The sequence below is a fragment of the Lynx canadensis genome, chromosome C1, assembly GCF_007474595.2.
Source record: "Lynx canadensis isolate LIC74 chromosome C1, mLynCan4.pri.v2, whole genome shotgun sequence".
Taxonomy (NCBI): Eukaryota; Metazoa; Chordata; class Mammalia; order Carnivora; family Felidae; genus Lynx; species Lynx canadensis.
The window spans coordinates 30,269,944-30,286,760 of record NC_044310.1 but is presented as its reverse complement, the minus strand read 5'-3'; the positions used below and the strand labels follow the sequence as shown (position 1 = coordinate 30,286,760).

The window sequence follows — 16,817 nt, the reverse complement described above, 5'->3', positions numbered from 1 at the left end:
AAAAAACTTTTTATAACTGTTGAAGTCTACACTGGATTCCTTTTTATGTGGAAACAAAGTATTTTTTATTTTTAAAATTTTTACTGAAGGGTAGTGGACATATTAGTTTCAGGTGCACAACACAGTGATTCAACAATTATATATGGTATGAAATGCTCACCACTGTACATGTAGTTACCCTCTGTCACTGTACAAAGTTATTACAATATTATTGACGGTATTTCCTACGCTGTACATTTCATTCTCGTGATTTATTTCGTAACTGGAGGTTTGTACCTCTAAATTCCCTTTACCCATTTCAAATCTATTCCCCTCTCTGCCCCCGCCCAAGCAGAAATATTTTTGCGCCCTTAAATGTCAACTAAATTTCCAGGAATGCCACCACCATGTAAATAGAGGGATGATTGCATTTTGTTCCTTGGAAGCTTTCCCAACACTTAATCCCATCACCCATGGGTATTACTGCAGATGTGGCTGTCGGGTTCTCGGTACCTCTCCCTCTAGGTCCTAGTATTCTGAAAACATCAGAATGTCTTCTGTATTTACACCCAAACATTTACATAATGAACCACTTATTATATAATTATACTTATTTCATGTCAGCTTTATTTTACAATAAGCAACACACGGATCCTAGACGTTACGTGTGTGGGTGGGTTGAAGGCGCTCTATCTATTCCCGGAGGGGCAGGTGGTGTATACAGTCGCGCCGTCAGGAAAGCAGCCCTTGGGTCCGGCGGAGACCCCAGCGGAACGGTCCTCCGCGCGCCAGGGGTCGCTGTGGCGCCGCGCGGCCGCGCCGGGTCGCTCTCGCGTGGCCGCCCCGCCTCGGGCCCCCGGGCCGAGTGGGCGGGCACGACTGCGCCCAGGTCGCGAGGCGCCCTTCGACCAGCAGCGCCCGGGGCGGGCGGGTATAAATGGAGCGGTGGCTCCCCCGGCCGCCTCTCTCCGCCCCGGGTCGCCGCAGCCTCTGCCGCTTTCAGGCCCAGCAGCCTGAAGGAAAAACAGGAAAAGAGTAAAAAAAAAAACGAAAACGCTTTAAAATCTAAAAAAAAAAAAAAAGAAGAAGGGAGAGAGAGAGAGAAAGGAAAAGCGCATCTTCCTCGGAGAACCCGCGGGGAAGTCACTTCTGCACGCTTCCGGCCTGCCCGCGCCCGCCGCCGCCGCCGCACCTTGGCGTCCGTCGGTCCGGTGGTGAGCCGCCCGCCCGCGTCCACGCGCCTCCGCTCCGGCCGCCCCCGCGCCGCGTGGCAGCCCCGCGCCCGCCGCCCTCGCCCCCAGCGCGCCGGCCCCGGGCGCACCACGTGTCCGCGCTGCCCTTCGCCGGCCCGGCGTGGGAGGCGGCTGCGCGCCCGGCCCCCGGGGCTTGCCGAGTCGGCACCGACCAAGATTTGGTTTCCCTCTTCCCCTGGCTGCTGTAATCTTAAACCGCCGGGAGCCCGAGGCCTATATTTATAGAGAAACGCGTGTCCTGGAGGCCGCCGTGGGCACCATTTGGTCGCCTCTTGAAGAATTTTTATAATTTGGAGGGGAGTCCCCGTTTTAATACGTTATTTTTTTTTCTTTTTTGAAATTTGGAGCTTCAGACTAGGACAGCTGCAAATTACAAACTCCCAGGGAGGGCCATATTGTTTTTGAGAGCCTTTTGTCTGCGGTTTTGCAGTCTCAAACGAGCTGTCCCTGAACTCCTCCTTCCGGTCCTCCGTGTCTCTGAGCTACTCCGGCGTCTCTTAGCTTCAGTCTGCCACCTGTGAGCCGCGGCGCGGGCCACGGCTCCGAGAAGAGCCCCTTTTGTCCTGTGTGGTCCCTATAAGAAGTTCTCCTGGCGGGGCTCGGGGTGGTGGGGGCTGGGGAGATGAACGCTGCGGCCAGCAGCTACCCCATGGCCTCCCTCTACGTGGGTGACCTGCACTCGGACGTCACCGAGGCCATGCTGTACGAAAAGTTCAGTCCTGCGGGGCCTGTGCTGTCCATCCGGGTCTGCCGCGATATGATCACCCGCCGCTCCCTGGGTTATGCCTACGTCAACTTCCAGCAGCCGGCTGACGGTGAGTAGACGCTATATCCACAAATTCGTGAGATCCTAGGGGACCCTAGGAGTCTACCCCATGGAGGTGGGGAGCACAGGATGCAGGGGTTGAGAATGAGGATCCTGGCATCAGGTGACCGGAGTTTCAATCTCGCTTCCACTGCTTGCTAACTGGGTGACCTTGGCTAATCAGTGGTGGCGGTGGGGTTGGAACCCAAGGAGACTGTAAAACGGGATTTGGAGGAAGTCACTGTCATTCCATTGTGTGCATGGTCCTGCTTTAGTGGGAACCTTGTCTGGTCAGTGAGTATGGGCTCCTGCCCCTCACAGGCCTGCCGAAAAGGCAGAACATCTGAAACACAATTCCTGCCAGAATTTTAGGTTCTAAAGCTGCTGCCATCTCCCCTACTTTGACCGTGGACTGAGTCTGTCTGATTTTGTGCTGATAAGGGGTCTTTCAGGGAAGGTAGGAAGCAGTGAGAACAATTCTGTTGGTTTTACTTGAGCAGGGACTTGTATTGGCGCCACCAGCGCTGCATGTGCCAGACCAGCTCCCGGGTCTCCGGCTTTGCTCCTGGGGTGGAAGGGTCCTTTACTCTCTGGACAAAGCCCTGAAGTGTGGAGAAAGGGTAGCCAGGTAGTCTGGGGAAACACTGTGGAAACTGACTGCGCTGGTGGGGATTATCGCCTCACCTGTGAACAGTGCCTTACCCTTGTCTAAACCCTTTTCCTTCATCCCATTTGAAGAAAATGGGACTCCAGAGAGGGCAAAGGAGGTGGGAGGCTCAGCTGGGACTGCCAGTGCAGTGCCCCGCCAGCCCAGACTGGGCCCTTGCTTGGAACAGTGAAGAGGTATGCTGCAGGCGTGGCCGGAGAGAGGCCAGAGGAAACCTAATCAGGGGCTGCACGTGACTTCAGATTAAAAGGGAACAACTGTAGACACCATTACTGGGGGAAACAAGCCATTCTGTGGCAAAGGATCTCTGGGTCCCTATTTTTGTCCACACTTTGTTCACTGTCCATGAAACAGAGAATGTCACTTGCCCGAGCTGCAGCTGAGACCAGAGAGTTGGACTTGTTGAGAGACAAGAGGCACTGATACCATCAATTCTGTGTGCTCTGAGTTGTGTCTGGCCAGAGGGAAGGCACAAAGGTGGCCAAGTGTGGCCTTTTTAGGGGGAGTGGTGGATACATTGGCAGTTGCCTGCCTTTTTGACACTTTCTGAACAAAAGTCCTGTCACTTAGAGATAGTAGCAGAAGCCATTGGTCAGTGTGTCTGCCAACACATGCCTCTGCAGGACCTCTCCCTGCTATAAATAAGTGCAGCCAGATTTGTTAGGCTAAGCCGACTTGCCTTCTGCAGCACTGTCTGGAAAGACACTGAGGAGCTGTGTTGAAATGGCTTCTTTGCTGCTAATCAGTCAGACACAGTTTGGGGTCCTGGGCTGTGGATCGCAGAGAGCCATCACAAGTGACTGCTTCTGTGCCTGGACTTTTCCTGAGTTGGAGCTGCCCAGTCTCCCCTTTCTCTGACCTCTTTCCTTCCCAGAGTCAATGAGGCCACCTGAGAAGGTGGGAAGGGTGGTTGGAAAGGGGTGAAAAGGAGATACTCCCTTGGCTGACTGGACAGCTGAGCTTGTGGAGAGGCAGGGTTAGGGAATTTTGTCCCTGTTATAAGTGAGGTGGTTCCTTGAGACAGGAGAACTACCCCCCCTGCAGTCTGTTCATGGAGGAGATTCTGGGGGTTTCATCGCGTAAGTCAGGAAAAGTGGCCACCAGCTCTGGGAACTTGTCGCCAATAAGAGAAGCGTTCCTGCTGACAGGTGATGGTACGTTTTAGCTTCTGGTCCTTTTTGGTACACACATGGGTTTGTTGGGAAGCCAAGGAAGCATCCCAAAGCAGTGGATGGAAAACTTGGCTGAGCACCAGGGCACTTGAAGTCCGGAATTCCACAGAACTCAGATTAAGACTTCACAAGGCCCTGAAACCACTAGGTGCAGAGTCTACTGCACTGTGTGCTTAGGCAGAAAGATGCGGTTTCATCTTTATCATCCTGATAATAAAAATATTTCCGTGCGTGACCATTAGTATTTATCATTTTGAGGCCTTTGGAATCTGTTTCTGTTCTCAGAAATTGAGAATACAAGAAAGTGGGCTGAAGATACAAGAAACGGATAGCGCTATCTCCCCAGTCAGTTGTTCCCAGGTTTTGTTCTGTCACTTGTTTCCTAGACAGACAGATTGTAGACTAAATGACAGCTCGTTGGTAATTTGATGCAATATCTAACTGAAAAATAATCAGAAAATCTAGTATTAGTTTCTTACTCACTAGTTAGCTGCACGGTTTAGCCATCCTGGACATAAGTTTGCTCATTTTATGAAATAGATAATATCACAACTGTTCTACCTGTGTCACCATGGGTGGTCAGCAGCAGATCTTTATAACTGATAGAGCTCAGTCAAATGTATGGAATTGTGACTTGATATTGGTGCCAGAAGGCCATTTAGATGCTCTCGCCTACCCCTTTTACACAACAAGGGTGCAGGTCCAGAGGGCTGGAGACTTGTGCCAGGAAGTGGGAGCAACTGGCCAGAACGTCTACCCTCACTGGCAACGCAGGCTGGAGGGATCTGATGCCTTTTAATTTTAATAGAGTTGCCTTTTATCACAGTGATTACCTTGAAAAGTCTTGGAGTCCTCTGTTCCTGGGCTGGTGGCAGTTGTCTGCACGGAGTGATGCTTTATATCCTTGACCGAAATATGTTTCTCTCTTGCAGCTGAGCGGGCCTTGGATACCATGAACTTTGATGTGATTAAGGGAAAGCCAATCCGTATCATGTGGTCTCAGAGGGATCCCTCTTTGAGAAAATCTGGTGTGGGAAATGTCTTCATCAAGAATCTGGACAAATCTATAGATAACAAGGCACTTTATGATACTTTTTCTGCTTTTGGAAACATTCTGTCTTGCAAGGTAAGCATTGATTAAATGATTTCAGTAGAATGATCATTGACTCATGAAAACAAGATAAATACCAAATGGGGAGCAGCCTTGGAATTGGGCGGTGGGATATTGGGCGATGGTAATTGGCTGGAAATGGCTCCAAAGGCTAAAAGTTCCCTGTAGATAATCTTGTGTCACAATCCAGTATCACCAGCAGGTGCTTTTGTTTCTCTGTTTATTCTTCCCTCTGCCTGAAATATCCTTTCTGTTTTCTACCTTTGGAGGGCATTGAAGAGTTTATCTTTTCTGGGGGGAGAAGTAGAGCAGTGCCTCTGGTCTCCAGGCAGCTATACTTAGTCATCTCAGAAGTATAAATTCATCCTCTTCCTTCCTTCCCTTTGCACCTGTTTTTGTGGAGAATTTAGTACAACTGGTGTGGTGGTGGTATCTGACTCCCTACTAGACTGAAATTGTATTGTGGGCTTGGCCATTGATCACTTTTTCTGCGGCACGGTGGTTTTGCACCCAGATCTCAGGTTTTTTTAATGAAATAAAACATTTGGACTGGAAGCAGCCTAATAGTGGCTGCCATTTGTAAATGGAACATCACTAGGTCCCTTGTAGTGTGCTCACTACTAGGAAAAACCTTATCTGCTGGAGTCTCCTATCTTTTGACTATGGATGGGCTAGCGGCCTCTCGGACACAGGAGACTCTGAGGAGAAGGTCATGTGGTTGTCAAATACCTGGAGATGCCAGTGGTGCTAAAGCGGCCCCCCCTTGTCTTTGACAGGTGGTGTGTGATGAGAACGGCTCTAAGGGTTATGCCTTTGTCCACTTCGAGACCCAAGAGGCTGCTGACAAGGCCATCGAGAAGATGAACGGCATGCTCCTCAATGACCGCAAAGTGTGAGTGTCCCAGTCCGGAGCAACAGCCATCGCATGAGCCAGCCGTGGCCCCACCTCGGTATTAACTGGCACACACAAGGCGGCTACTGGTTCTCTCGGCCCAAGTGTGGCCTGCTCCTACCTCTCCACTCCAGGGCTGGTGAGTCTCCCTGCCCGAGCCGTGGCAGCCCTTTTGACTCGCCAAGGTGGGCTTCCTGCCCAAGCCATGGCCTGCCTGCCGCCTCTCCCTCAAAAGCATCATTCGTCCGTGGGTTTTATGAGCATCGGCAACTGGGGCTTGCTAGAAGGCAGCTCTGAGCCCTTTCTGAGCAGGGGTCTTGGCCAGCGGCAGAGTGGAGAGGGCCCTGGACTGACCAGGAGCTGTGTACTAGCCATGTGACCTTGGCCTTCCTGTGATTCAGGTCTGTCCGTGGGGTCATTTGCTAGGAGTTGATGCCAAATTGTCCCCAGATCTCCACTTGGCTAACTTATGACTCAGTGGCCTTCTCATACAAGGCTGGCTCCACAGTAATGCTTAATTTGGTTATAATGAAAAAAATCTCTGATTGCAGAAGACGCTGTTTATAGTAGACCTTCTCGCTTTGGTATGGTTATTGCAGAATGGGGACAAGAGAGTCTTAAGCCATTCAGGGAGAGAGAAGGGACAATAAGTCTTGGCTATAACAAGCAAAGATCATTTCTGTCCTTTGTTTTGAACAGACTAGGGGATGGATTGCATTGATAATGTGTATGTGGCCAATGGTCAAGTCTTCCAAAGGTATCACTGGAAAGAGATCTAAAGATTTTCAGTGTGTGGATACATTTTCCCATTAAGTGCAAACACCAGAATGTGCGAAATGCAAAAGCAAAGGCTACCTCATAGTTCACTCTAGCAATCTCACCCCTAGGATTAACCACTGTTAACAGTTTGGTTTGTATCCTTCCAGACCTTTTCTATGCATTTACATAGATGCACAGAAATGAACGTTTTAATAATGGTCACCAGGTTTCTTCATGAAGGCAGTGTGATGTGGTAGGAGTAGCCCTGGTCTGAGCCAGGAGTCCTGGGACTGATCCTTGCAGGACAGTCCTGCCTCTCTCTTTCTGCTGGGGAGTTGGGGCATCTCTGAGCTTGCTCTCTTGGTGGTTGGATGGGGACTTGTGTGTTTTAACCTCTCCTGTCAGTCTTTAACCTATATTCCTTTGGGCCCCTGGAAACCTGATTTGTTCTTCTGGGTAGTCACTGTTTCCTATGATTTCTTTTTAGGTTTGTGGGCAGATTCAAGTCTCGAAAAGAGCGGGAAGCCGAGCTTGGAGCCAAAGCCAAGGAGTTCACCAATGTTTATATCAAAAACTTTGGGGAAGAGGTGGATGATGAGAGCCTGAAAGAGCTGTTTAGTCAGTTTGGTAAGTTGGGCTTCTTTGCCCCACGTGCCCCCTTCCACAGTTCACCAGACCTAAAACGTGTGGATCTTAGTTGTTTAAGAGACAAGGGCACCTAGGCCCAGAAGTAAACTACCTTGTGTGACAGGGTCACAGAGTAGATAGGAATAGACTCTTGGCTTTATCCTACCTTGTCCCAGCCCCAGGGCCTTTCCAGTAGCTTGGTCAGAACTAGAAGACCAGGCACCGCGCCTCTTTCTGGACCCCATCTGGGTTCAGCAAGAATTGGCTTCATTTGGACACTTAGAGAAGCCTTCTCTCCTTGAGCTGCAGTAGAGATGGTGTTACTAATAGTTCTGTCCTTTGGTAATAGGTAAGACCCTAAGTGTCAAGGTGATGAGAGATCCCAGTGGGAAATCCAAAGGCTTTGGCTTTGTGAGTTACGAAAAACACGAGGATGCCAATAAGGTGAGAGTACCACGAGGGTCGGGGAGAAATTTTCAGGAAGTGGCCCCTGAGTGTGGTCAGGCCTGGCTGGTAAATAGAGTAGAACTGGAATTGCCCGGGTATCGTAGTGATGCAGTTACTGGCCTGAGGGACTTCACATGGTAATACATCATTTACCTGTTCCCAAAGCACCGGGCATGTAGCCTGTCACCTCAGCTGTTCGGCCCTGTAGGTTGAAAGAGTAGGATGGATGTTTGCTTCCATTCATAGTGAGGGGACTCCGTCTTCCCTCAGGAGTTGCTGACTTGATAACAGGGCAGCAGCTATTTTTGTAGATAAAGCATGGTGCTGGCCCTTGACATACATCACTCACTGCCCACAAGAGAACCTGAGAGACTTAGCTACAGCCAGATTATCAGCCTTGGCTCATGTCTGCCATGCTTGTATTTATAAAACTACCATTTTTTTTTCCTGTATCATATGGACCAATAATCCATTTAAGTAGTAACCCCCTTTTACTCATGAGGAAGTTTGGATTTGCTTAGCTGGCTTCAGAAATGGAATTAAACTAGTTTTTAACCCTGTAGGAAAGATTTCCTTCTCTCCGAATGTTTGGTGGGACTTTGAGGCCTCCAGGGCAAGGGCCCAGCCTCTACGTCTTGGTTTTAAGACCTGTGTTTCCTCTTTAGGCCGTGGAAGAGATGAATGGAAAAGAAATCAGTGGGAAAGTCATTTTTGTAGGCCGCGCACAGAAGAAAGTGGAACGGCAGGCCGAGTTAAAGCGGAAATTTGAACAGCTGAAGCAAGAGAGAATTAGTCGGTATCAGGTGAGAGGTGGTCTCAGCACAGCCTCCCCACTGAGGGTTTACTGTGCAGTCCCGACAAGAGCGCCTTTCTGTTTATCAGCCTTTCTCTTTGGGAACTGGGAAACTGCCTCTTCCTCTCCTTTCTCCCAAGATCCCCAGGTTTGGAAGGATATACTTACCAGATACAGCAGTGATTCTAGAACAAGGGCAAAAGAGATTGATGTATTATTTAGGGACTCACTCCCGGAAGCCTCAGTCTATTGTTCTTAATCATGTGGGTTCTTTTTACTTAAATGATTGCCTTTTGTTGGATTGGTGGCAAGAGCCTTGCTGGGGACAATGGTCAGAGCATTCCAAACCCTTATTGAGGGTCCCTTCAGAAACTGCGGCAGGAGTCTCAACCCTGAGCCTACATCAGAGTCCCCTTTAGGGCTTGTGAAAGCATGGCTTTCTGAGCCCCAGAATTTCTGGGGTCCTGGTCTGAGAATTTGCTTTTCTAAGAAGCGTCCAAGGAGGTGGTTGCTGCTGGTCTGGGGACCACATTTTGAGAACCAGTGTCTCAGGGCATCTATAGGGTACAGATGTGCATTAACTGTGGCCCCTCTGTTTCAGGGAGTGAATCTCTACATTAAGAACTTGGATGACACCATTGATGATGAGAAGTTAAGAAAAGAGTTTTCTCCTTTTGGATCAATCACCAGCGCTAAGGTATTTTATACTGTGGTTTGGAGATCGAAAGTAGAAATTGTAATTTTTTTTATTTCATTGAAGGAGTGGAATCTAAATTGTGTTCGTTGCTGAAAATAGCTATCACATTCATCTAGCATAATTCCTCCTGGCCTCCAATATTACGCATCTGAGCATGTGCTCTGGAGAATGGAATTTCATTAGGTTAAATGGCACCATCTCTCCCAGGCACTGAGGTATGGAGGTGAATCTGAGCAGTCCCTCCTGCCAACGCCCCTCAAGCACCTGAATCTTTCCCATTCTTTGCTGCTTTGTGCTGGTGTGGGGACAGATGGTGCAACAGTATGAGCAGAGGAAATCCAGACGGGTTGTTTTCCATTTGTCTTGGGGCCTGTCTCTACAACTCTGCCACACACTTTGTCCTTGAATGAAGGTGTTTGAGGACTTGGGAGCTGGGGTTAGGAACTTCTGGCCTTATAAAAGCTAAAGGCACACAAAGAGGAGTGGAAAGATGACTCTTCCACATTTTGCCATGTGTGTCGTCTGCTTGGTGTTCTTTGATAGTCCTATCAACTGATACAGCAGGGTGAGTGAGTATGAACCCCCTTGTGGAGATAAGGAATTGGAGTCCTTGAGCATGAGTACACTCGTTAGAGGCTGGTGTGCCGCACGTCCTTGGTCCGTCGGGGGGGTGTGATGGGAGTGGATGGCGTGTGAAAGTTTTGGGTTGTAGCCTTGAGGCACACGCTGTTCCTGCTCAGCAGAGGTGCAGCAGGTGTCAGAGTCTTTTCAGGGATGAGAAAGAGGCCAAGTGGTCTGGTAAAAAGACTTTGGTGTGACCCTGTCTTGGCCCTTAGTTTAAGTCGTGCACAACCTGGGAGTGTTGTCAAAGGCACATTATCAGTTGTAGCAGAGTTGACCAGAGGCCACCCTGTCGGGTTCCTTGTTTCCTTGGCCCTTCCCTCTTATCACTTCCTTCACTGGCCTTCCATCAGTGTGAAGAATGATGGTCTCTCCTTATCAGCACAGTGCTTAAGTTGGCAGGAAAAGAACAAAAGAACCAGGTCTTTCAAGTTTCACAGCCCCTGTTTTCAAGATCAGGGTGTCATGTTTTCATACACCGTGTTGGCCCATCTCATTGGTAGAAAGATGTTGGGTTGGTATACATCCTTACTCTCATGTCCTCCACCTCAGGAGGCTGTCCAGGCAGCGAGCTAAGACACAAAATGGTGCCAAGCATACCTCGTCCTCTTGCTACCAATTATTTTTGAGGATGTAGACCAGGGAAAGCAATAAGTCACCTTCTCAGGTGAGGATAAAGAGCTATCCATGAATGACTAGCTGTATGTGGGAAGAGAACCAGTAGACATGTGGTTTTGTGGTAGTTTGCCTTAGAGGTCATCATGGACATTGAGGCTCACAGAGGGCAAGTAAATGTTAAGGTCACGCAGCTTAGAGATTAGAGTTGGGACAAGAATCCCAGCTGTCTCTCCCAGCTGGCCATCTTTCTGTTGTTGGATTAATGGTGGTGGTCATTGGTTTTGTAATTCCTGCCCGCATGTGGTAATTCAAAACCATATCCTAACCTTGATAAGCAATGATTAAGGTTTTGTGCACCAAGGTCTTGAGCAGATGAGTTCTGCAAGTAAATAGCTTGACACTGCCCAGATTTCTAGTGGGTAGCCAAAGGTAGCTTTGCTTCAGGTATCAGGAAACATCTTTTGAGTTCCTGGTTTAACCATTAGCTATGTCATAGTGTTTGGAAACTTTAGGATCACCCGGAGATCTAACAAAGTGAAAATGCCTAGGTCCTGTCCTTAGAGGTTGTGACTTAATTGGCCTGTGGGACATCCTGGCACAAGGCTGAGAACCCTTATCCTACACTTGGGGACTCTTGCGGCAGGACCCAGGGTTTTTGACTCTTAATAGCTGTCCCCCAACATAGAACATTTTTTCCTTAAGTAGCTGGTCCCTTTGTAGGTAATGTTGGAGGATGGGAGAAGCAAAGGGTTTGGCTTTGTCTGCTTCTCATCTCCTGAAGAGGCGACCAAAGCGGTCACTGAGATGAATGGACGCATCGTGGGCTCCAAGCCGCTGTACGTCGCCCTGGCCCAGAGAAAGGAAGAGAGAAAGGCTCACCTGACCAACCAGTATATGCAGCGGGTGGCTGGAATGAGAGCACTTCCTGCCAATGCCATCTTAAATCAGTTCCAGCCTGCAGCTGGTGGCTACTTTGTGCCAGCAGTTCCACAGGTGGGTCTGCTTGTGTTCATGGATCTTTGGAACCTGCCCCCTGACAACTGCTCCGGCAGCCTGTGGTGGTGGGGGAGAGGGGTTTTGGATATTGGAGTTCAGACTGTTGGAGTTAGGACCCATGAAAATGAAGATATTTCTCTTCTCCCTCCCTCTTCCTTCCCTGCCCCCCACAGAGTTAAAATAAAAGAATCCCCATTAACTGGCCTTGCTGCTGCCGCTCCCCCCCCCCCCCCCCCCCCCCGCCTTTGAGTAGAGAGTTTCTGCTTAATTAGCCTTGGGCCTGGCAGTAGGATGAGATCTTTCATGTGGATTCAGGCCCTTGAAATAAAAGGGCTCGGATGCTCTTTCTTGCAGGCTCAGGGAAGACCTCCGTATTACACACCTAACCAGTTAGCACAGATGAGGCCTAATCCACGCTGGCAGCAAGGTGGGAGACCTCAAGGTAGGTGGTGGGGAACGGTGACTTGGTCACCCAGGATAAACCTATTCTGGTCTCCCCGCCTCTCCTCCTTGCCCCCTCTGAGGCACAGCCTAGGTTGTGGTCCATATGCTTGATTAGTGATGCACAGTTTTTGTCTTCACCAGGCTTCCAAGGAATGCCAAGTGCTATACGCCAGTCTGGGCCTCGTCCAGCTCTTCGCCATCTGGCTCCAACTGGTAATGCTCCGGCCTCTCGTGGCCTCCCTACTACTGCTCAGAGAGTCGGTGAGCAAACTGGCCTTGAGAAGCGTGGCCTGGGGAGGAGGGAGTCAGGTTGACTAGCTTCTGCCCAGAGTTGGTCACTTCGTTGGGCTCATGTTCCAGTTCTGGTTCTGTAATCTCAGCTGTGTGCTCTGGTTGGTACTTAAAGAGCAGAGAAACCATGGGAGTTCTAGGGCTATGTCGGTGACTTAAGATTTTTTTGCTCATTGGTGACTCATGTGAAAAAGGTTAATTATAGATGCTTGTTAGCTGGATGACTACAGAGGCAGCCTATTCTTCTGGGTGGGGTTGGGAGATTGAAGGAAACTGTTGTTTACAGAATGTGTCCTGTATTCCAAGAGGCGGGAAGAGTTGTATGTTATCTGTTGGCTGTTCCTCGAAAGTAGCAGTAGTGGCTCCACGTGTGATGTGTTGTGTGAACATGCTTTGGAATTGCTCCTTCCGTGGGACGTGGCCAGTTGGACCTCTGCTGCCGACACTGATGTGCATTTGCTGGTCTGTTGTAGGGTCTGAGTGCCCGGACCGCTTGGCTATGGACTTTGGTGGGGCTGGTGCCGCCCAGCAAGGGCTGACTGACAGCTGCCAGTCTGGAGGTGGTATTGGATGCACACAGAATGGGGAAAGATGGGATTTGACGGGTCTTTGCCCAGACTGATTGGCTTTAATTTTACTTATTCTTTTCCTAAGGTGTTCCCACAGCTGTGCAGACCTTAGCACCTCGTGCTGCTGTTGCTGCTGCTGCTCCTCGGGCTGTCGCACCTTATAAATACGCTTCCAGTGTCCGCAGCCCTCACCCTGCCATCCAGCCTCTGCAGGTGAGGTCTACCAAACGGAATGCTGAAAGGATCTGCCCTGTTTGCATTTGATTGAAAAGATGTCTTTGCTTTGATTCCTTCAACAGCCATTAATGCCTGCTCTGTGTCAGGGTGTTGTGTTTTCTATGATGACGCTGCCTTTTAGGGGCTTTCTTTACTGTGAGGGAAAGGGGCTGGAATGCCTTCCCCCCCATAATAATTTACTTAGAAATGCCCCAGCCTCAGAAACAGCTGGTGCTTCTGCCTTCCTTTTTACAACATGTGTGCTCGCTTAGCTCTTTGAGCTTCTCATTTCCACTGGCTGAGTTGATGCTTAGCCTCTCTGTAAGATTGGTACATTAAGGCAGTAAAGAACTTCATTTTACAGATGAGACATTCAGTTTCAGAGATGTTAAGTTGGGGTTGGGGGATTAGACCCAGAACTCAGTAGTAATTTGCTTAGAGGAGCCACACTTAACACTTAGCCTTGTGACCCCTGAGTTGCCTGCTCCTACTTCATGCTCTCTAAATTGGAGATGCCTCAGAACTTTGCTTATGTAGCTTTTGCCTACAGGGCCCTACTTTTAGAGTTGTGACTGGCGTTGACAGTGTATGTTGGTAGTCCTTAAGCATTTGATAGAATAAAAACATTTGATATGGGGTGCCTGGGTGGCTCAGTCGGTTAAGTGTCCGACTTCGGCTCACGTCACAATCTCACGGTTCGTGGGTTTAAGCTCCACATCAGGCTGTCTGCTGTCAGCACAGAGCCTGCTTTGGATCCCCTCTCTCTGCCCCTTTCCTGATCACTCACATGTGCCCTCCCTTCCTTCCCCCCCCCCCAAAGAAATAAGTAAACATTAAAAACATTTGGTATAATAAAGTGATGTGGGATATAATTATAAATGGAATCACTTGATAATTGTTGAGCCTTGTAGGTTTATTTTCTTACTCATTTCTTTTCTCTTCTAATAGCATGCTGTTTCCTTTGTTTTGTTTTGTTTTGTTTACTTTTGGGAGAGAGAGCACAAGCAGGGGAGGGACAGAGAGAGAGGGAGACACAGAATCCAAAACAAGCTCCAGGCTCTGAACTGTCAGCAAAGAGCCTGACACGGGGCTCAAACCCATGAACTGTGAGATTGTGACCTGAGCTTAAGTCAGACACTTAACCGTCAGGTGCCCTGCATGCTGTTTTCATTGTAGTTGGTTTTTATGCTGTGTACCCCTCTGTTGCTCATGTAACCCCTTCCTCCCCAAGACTGCGATTAGTTCCTTGGCAGCAAGGACATCCACCTCTCTCTCTTTCACATAGTAGGCTTTGAGAGCGAATGGTCAGGCTCATGACCATCAAATGTCCTTTCCTTGATGCTAACCTTCTGCCTCTCCTGATTCCCAGGCACCCCAGCCTGCGGTCCATGTGCAGGGGCAGGAGCCCTTGACCGCCTCCATGTTGGCTGCAGCACCCCCCCAGGAACAGAAGCAGATGTTGGGTGAGTGACCCATGTGTTGGCAGAAGAGGGAGCCAGAACCTGGTACTAACCTGGATACCCGTGTCCATTCTTTACTGGGATTCAACCTGGTTTTTAATTAAATATTCTTCCCCCAGGAGAACGTTTGTTCCCACTCATCCAAACCATGCATTCAAACCTGGCTGGAAAAATCACAGGAATGCTGCTGGAGATTGACAACTCTGAGCTGCTGCACATGCTGGAGTCCCCTGAGTCTCTCCGCTCCAAGGTGAGCTGGTTTCTAGACCCTTCGGCTTTTACTTGCTCCGCCTGGGAGGACGAGGGGTGGCCTTGGCATCCTGGTTCAGCAGAGAGACGGAAGGCTGCTTGTGGGGTGGGTATTGGGAAGAGCAGGCAGCACCAGGAGACCCTACTACTGGATCTGGGCACCAGGGAGGGGTGGAGGGCCTCTCCTCAGATGTCACTGACCACCTGGAGATTCCTCACAGGTGGATGAAGCTGTGGCGGTTCTACAGGCTCATCATGCCAAGAAAGAAGCTGCCCAGAAGGTGGGCGCTGTTGCTGCTGCTACCTCTTAGACAAGGAAAAACCGTATGTTTGGCTGTTTTTGTTTTTTGCAATGGTTTTGACTTGTGAAGATCTTCCTAAAAGATTAGGGGCAGGATATAGAGCCATGTTTCTGCTATTTAACCTGATAACTTGGGCAGGCTGTCACCGAGTATTTTCTATAATCTGAAGGAGTTAATTTGGAGAAAAGAGAGAACAGGTTGTAAATTATAAGGAGCAAACAGGGCAGTTTTCTCCATAAGGAGCACCTGGTTAGATCTTTTTCAAGAATGACTTTTTTTGTTTAGATGGATATACAAGGTGTTGTCATAATCTGATCCCACAGCCTCATTTTTATGAACATCTCCCTGGTTTGGCTTAAGGTTGGTGAGGTGAGCTTGCGTGTGAAGCCACTGCTTAGCTCTGAGAACACAACGGACACAGGCCCTGTGTAAGGTGGGAGAGGCAGACACACCTGACTACAGTTACAGGGTGTGGTTTTAGTCAATTCCTGGACCTGGAGGCCATGGCCCCCATCTGCAGAGTGAGTGAAGCTTAACTAGGACCTCTGACAGGGACTGGTGGGTGCCTCTCCTGGTGGAGGAAGGAAAGAACCAAATAGGCAGAGGCAAGGGAAAAGGGCATATGGTAAAGGCCTGAACACTTTTCATTGGGGATTTAAGCAAGTGAACCATCACTTTGGGTACAGGATGGCCAGGAAGGGTGCGGGGTGGGGCTGTATAGTAAGTACATAGCCTCAAAGTGGGTAACTCTGAGTCAGGGGTGCCTCTTTGAGAGGACATTTGCCAACGGAGACCTATTTTGGTTGTCATACCTGGAGAGATGTGTTACTCACATCTAGTGGGTAGAGGCTAGGGATGCTGCTAAAACATCCTGCAATGCACAGGACAGTCCCAACACAATTGTCCATCCCACATGTCAGTAAGCACCGCTTTCTACAATACCGTCTATAAAGCCAGAGATTTCAGTGAATCTCTGCACTTTTTCTGATTATGTATTTATTTGTGTTGGTGCTTTTCTTTTCAGGATTCAAAAGCCAAATAACCCCTCCTGGAATTCAGCTCAAGGTTTGAAGATTTCTAGCGTGTCCTATGGACCTCAACACCAAGAACCACAAATTGGAAATTTAATAGGTCATTTTGTATCAAAAGGTCAATTATGAAGCACCTAGAATTTTTCAATTAAAAGAATATATTCTCTGGGTTCTGCTATGGCCCAGACAGTGTTAACTTTTTTTTTCTATTGTGGGTTTTGATTTTTTTCCCCCAGAAATTGGTTTTATTTGATGTACCCAAGTCTTAAGTTTCTCAATAAAGAAAAAAATCTCCATAAAACTGCCTGTCCTGTTTCACTCTGACCAGTTTTACCCTGTTAAATTCAGTTATCACTGGAAGTAACTTTTAGTATGTATAGCCTATCATCCTTTCCTGATGGTTATAAACAGACTATTTTGAGTTAGCCAGGTATACAGAACTGTCCCATTGCATTGTTGTGGGAGGAGTTTTATAATGGACCTCCATTTAACTTACAGGGAACAGAAGTCTGGCACGGGAGAATTGGGTACAGGTTGGGGTTGGCACATGAATGAAGGCTGTATGGGGAGATCAGCAGAACCCGGCCCCTCCCTCCTTGGATGTGTTAGCTGGGGTTTGTGGGTCCCCTTTCCTACATTCGGTTGATGATGCGGCTAAGATTTCCTCTGGCACTGGGAAAAGGCTTGGTGGCTAGGTCTGAGTGGCAACAGCAAGCAAGTGCTGGAGTCCTAAGTGTGTTGTGGTTCCTTTAGTCCTCAATTCTCACCTGGCCAAGGTCAACCAGTCTACTTGCCCTCACTGTCCTCCAGGAACACTT

The 16,817-nt window shown here is 48.9% G+C and overlaps 1 protein-coding gene and 1 non-coding gene across 7 annotated transcripts; both read left to right on the top strand.

Moving 5' to 3' along the window:
• The first annotated feature begins 1,315 nt into the window (after nucleotides 1-1,315).
• On the top strand, nucleotides 1,316-16,300 carry PABPC4 (poly(A) binding protein cytoplasmic 4). 6 transcript variants are annotated; one of them, XM_030324621.1, is made up of 16 exons: nucleotides 1,316-2,047; nucleotides 4,809-5,002; nucleotides 5,764-5,879; nucleotides 7,126-7,265; nucleotides 7,615-7,709; nucleotides 8,378-8,515; nucleotides 9,107-9,202; nucleotides 11,162-11,434; nucleotides 11,792-11,864; nucleotides 12,023-12,094; nucleotides 12,646-12,732; nucleotides 12,827-12,954; nucleotides 14,327-14,420; nucleotides 14,537-14,667; nucleotides 14,888-14,990; nucleotides 15,993-16,300. In XM_030324621.1, exons 1-15 carry the CDS (start codon nucleotides 1,855-1,857, stop codon nucleotides 14,975-14,977), a joined length of 1,920 nt encoding a protein of 639 aa, XP_030180481.1. In that variant the 5' UTR covers nucleotides 1,316-1,854; the 3' UTR covers nucleotides 14,978-14,990; nucleotides 15,993-16,300. The 6 variants fall into 6 exon arrangements, with proteins under 6 accessions (XP_030180481.1, XP_030180478.1, XP_030180477.1 ...); XM_030324618.1 differs by having other exon boundaries at nucleotides 12,023-12,142; XM_030324617.1 differs by having other exon boundaries at nucleotides 11,792-11,879; nucleotides 12,023-12,142; nucleotides 14,888-14,947.
• LOC115522653 lies at nucleotides 9,463-9,597 on the top strand. The gene has a single exon (XR_003971539.1). It is a non-coding gene; the product is annotated as a small nucleolar RNA SNORA55 (small nucleolar RNA).
• Nucleotides 16,301-16,817: the final 517 nt, after the last annotated feature.

Coding starts and splice junctions, on each gene's coding strand:
- PABPC4 (XM_030324616.1), top strand. CDS start 1,855: ATGAACGCTGCGGCCAGCAGCTACCCCATGGCCTCCCTCTACGTGGGT. Junction 9,203..11,161: donor GATCAATCACCAGCGCTAAG/GTATTTTATACT, acceptor GTCCCTTTGTAG/GTAATGTTGGAGGATGGGAG. Junction 12,143..12,645: donor TACTACTGCTCAGAGAGTCG/GTGAGCAAACTG, acceptor GGTCTGTTGTAG/GGTCTGAGTGCCCGGACCGC.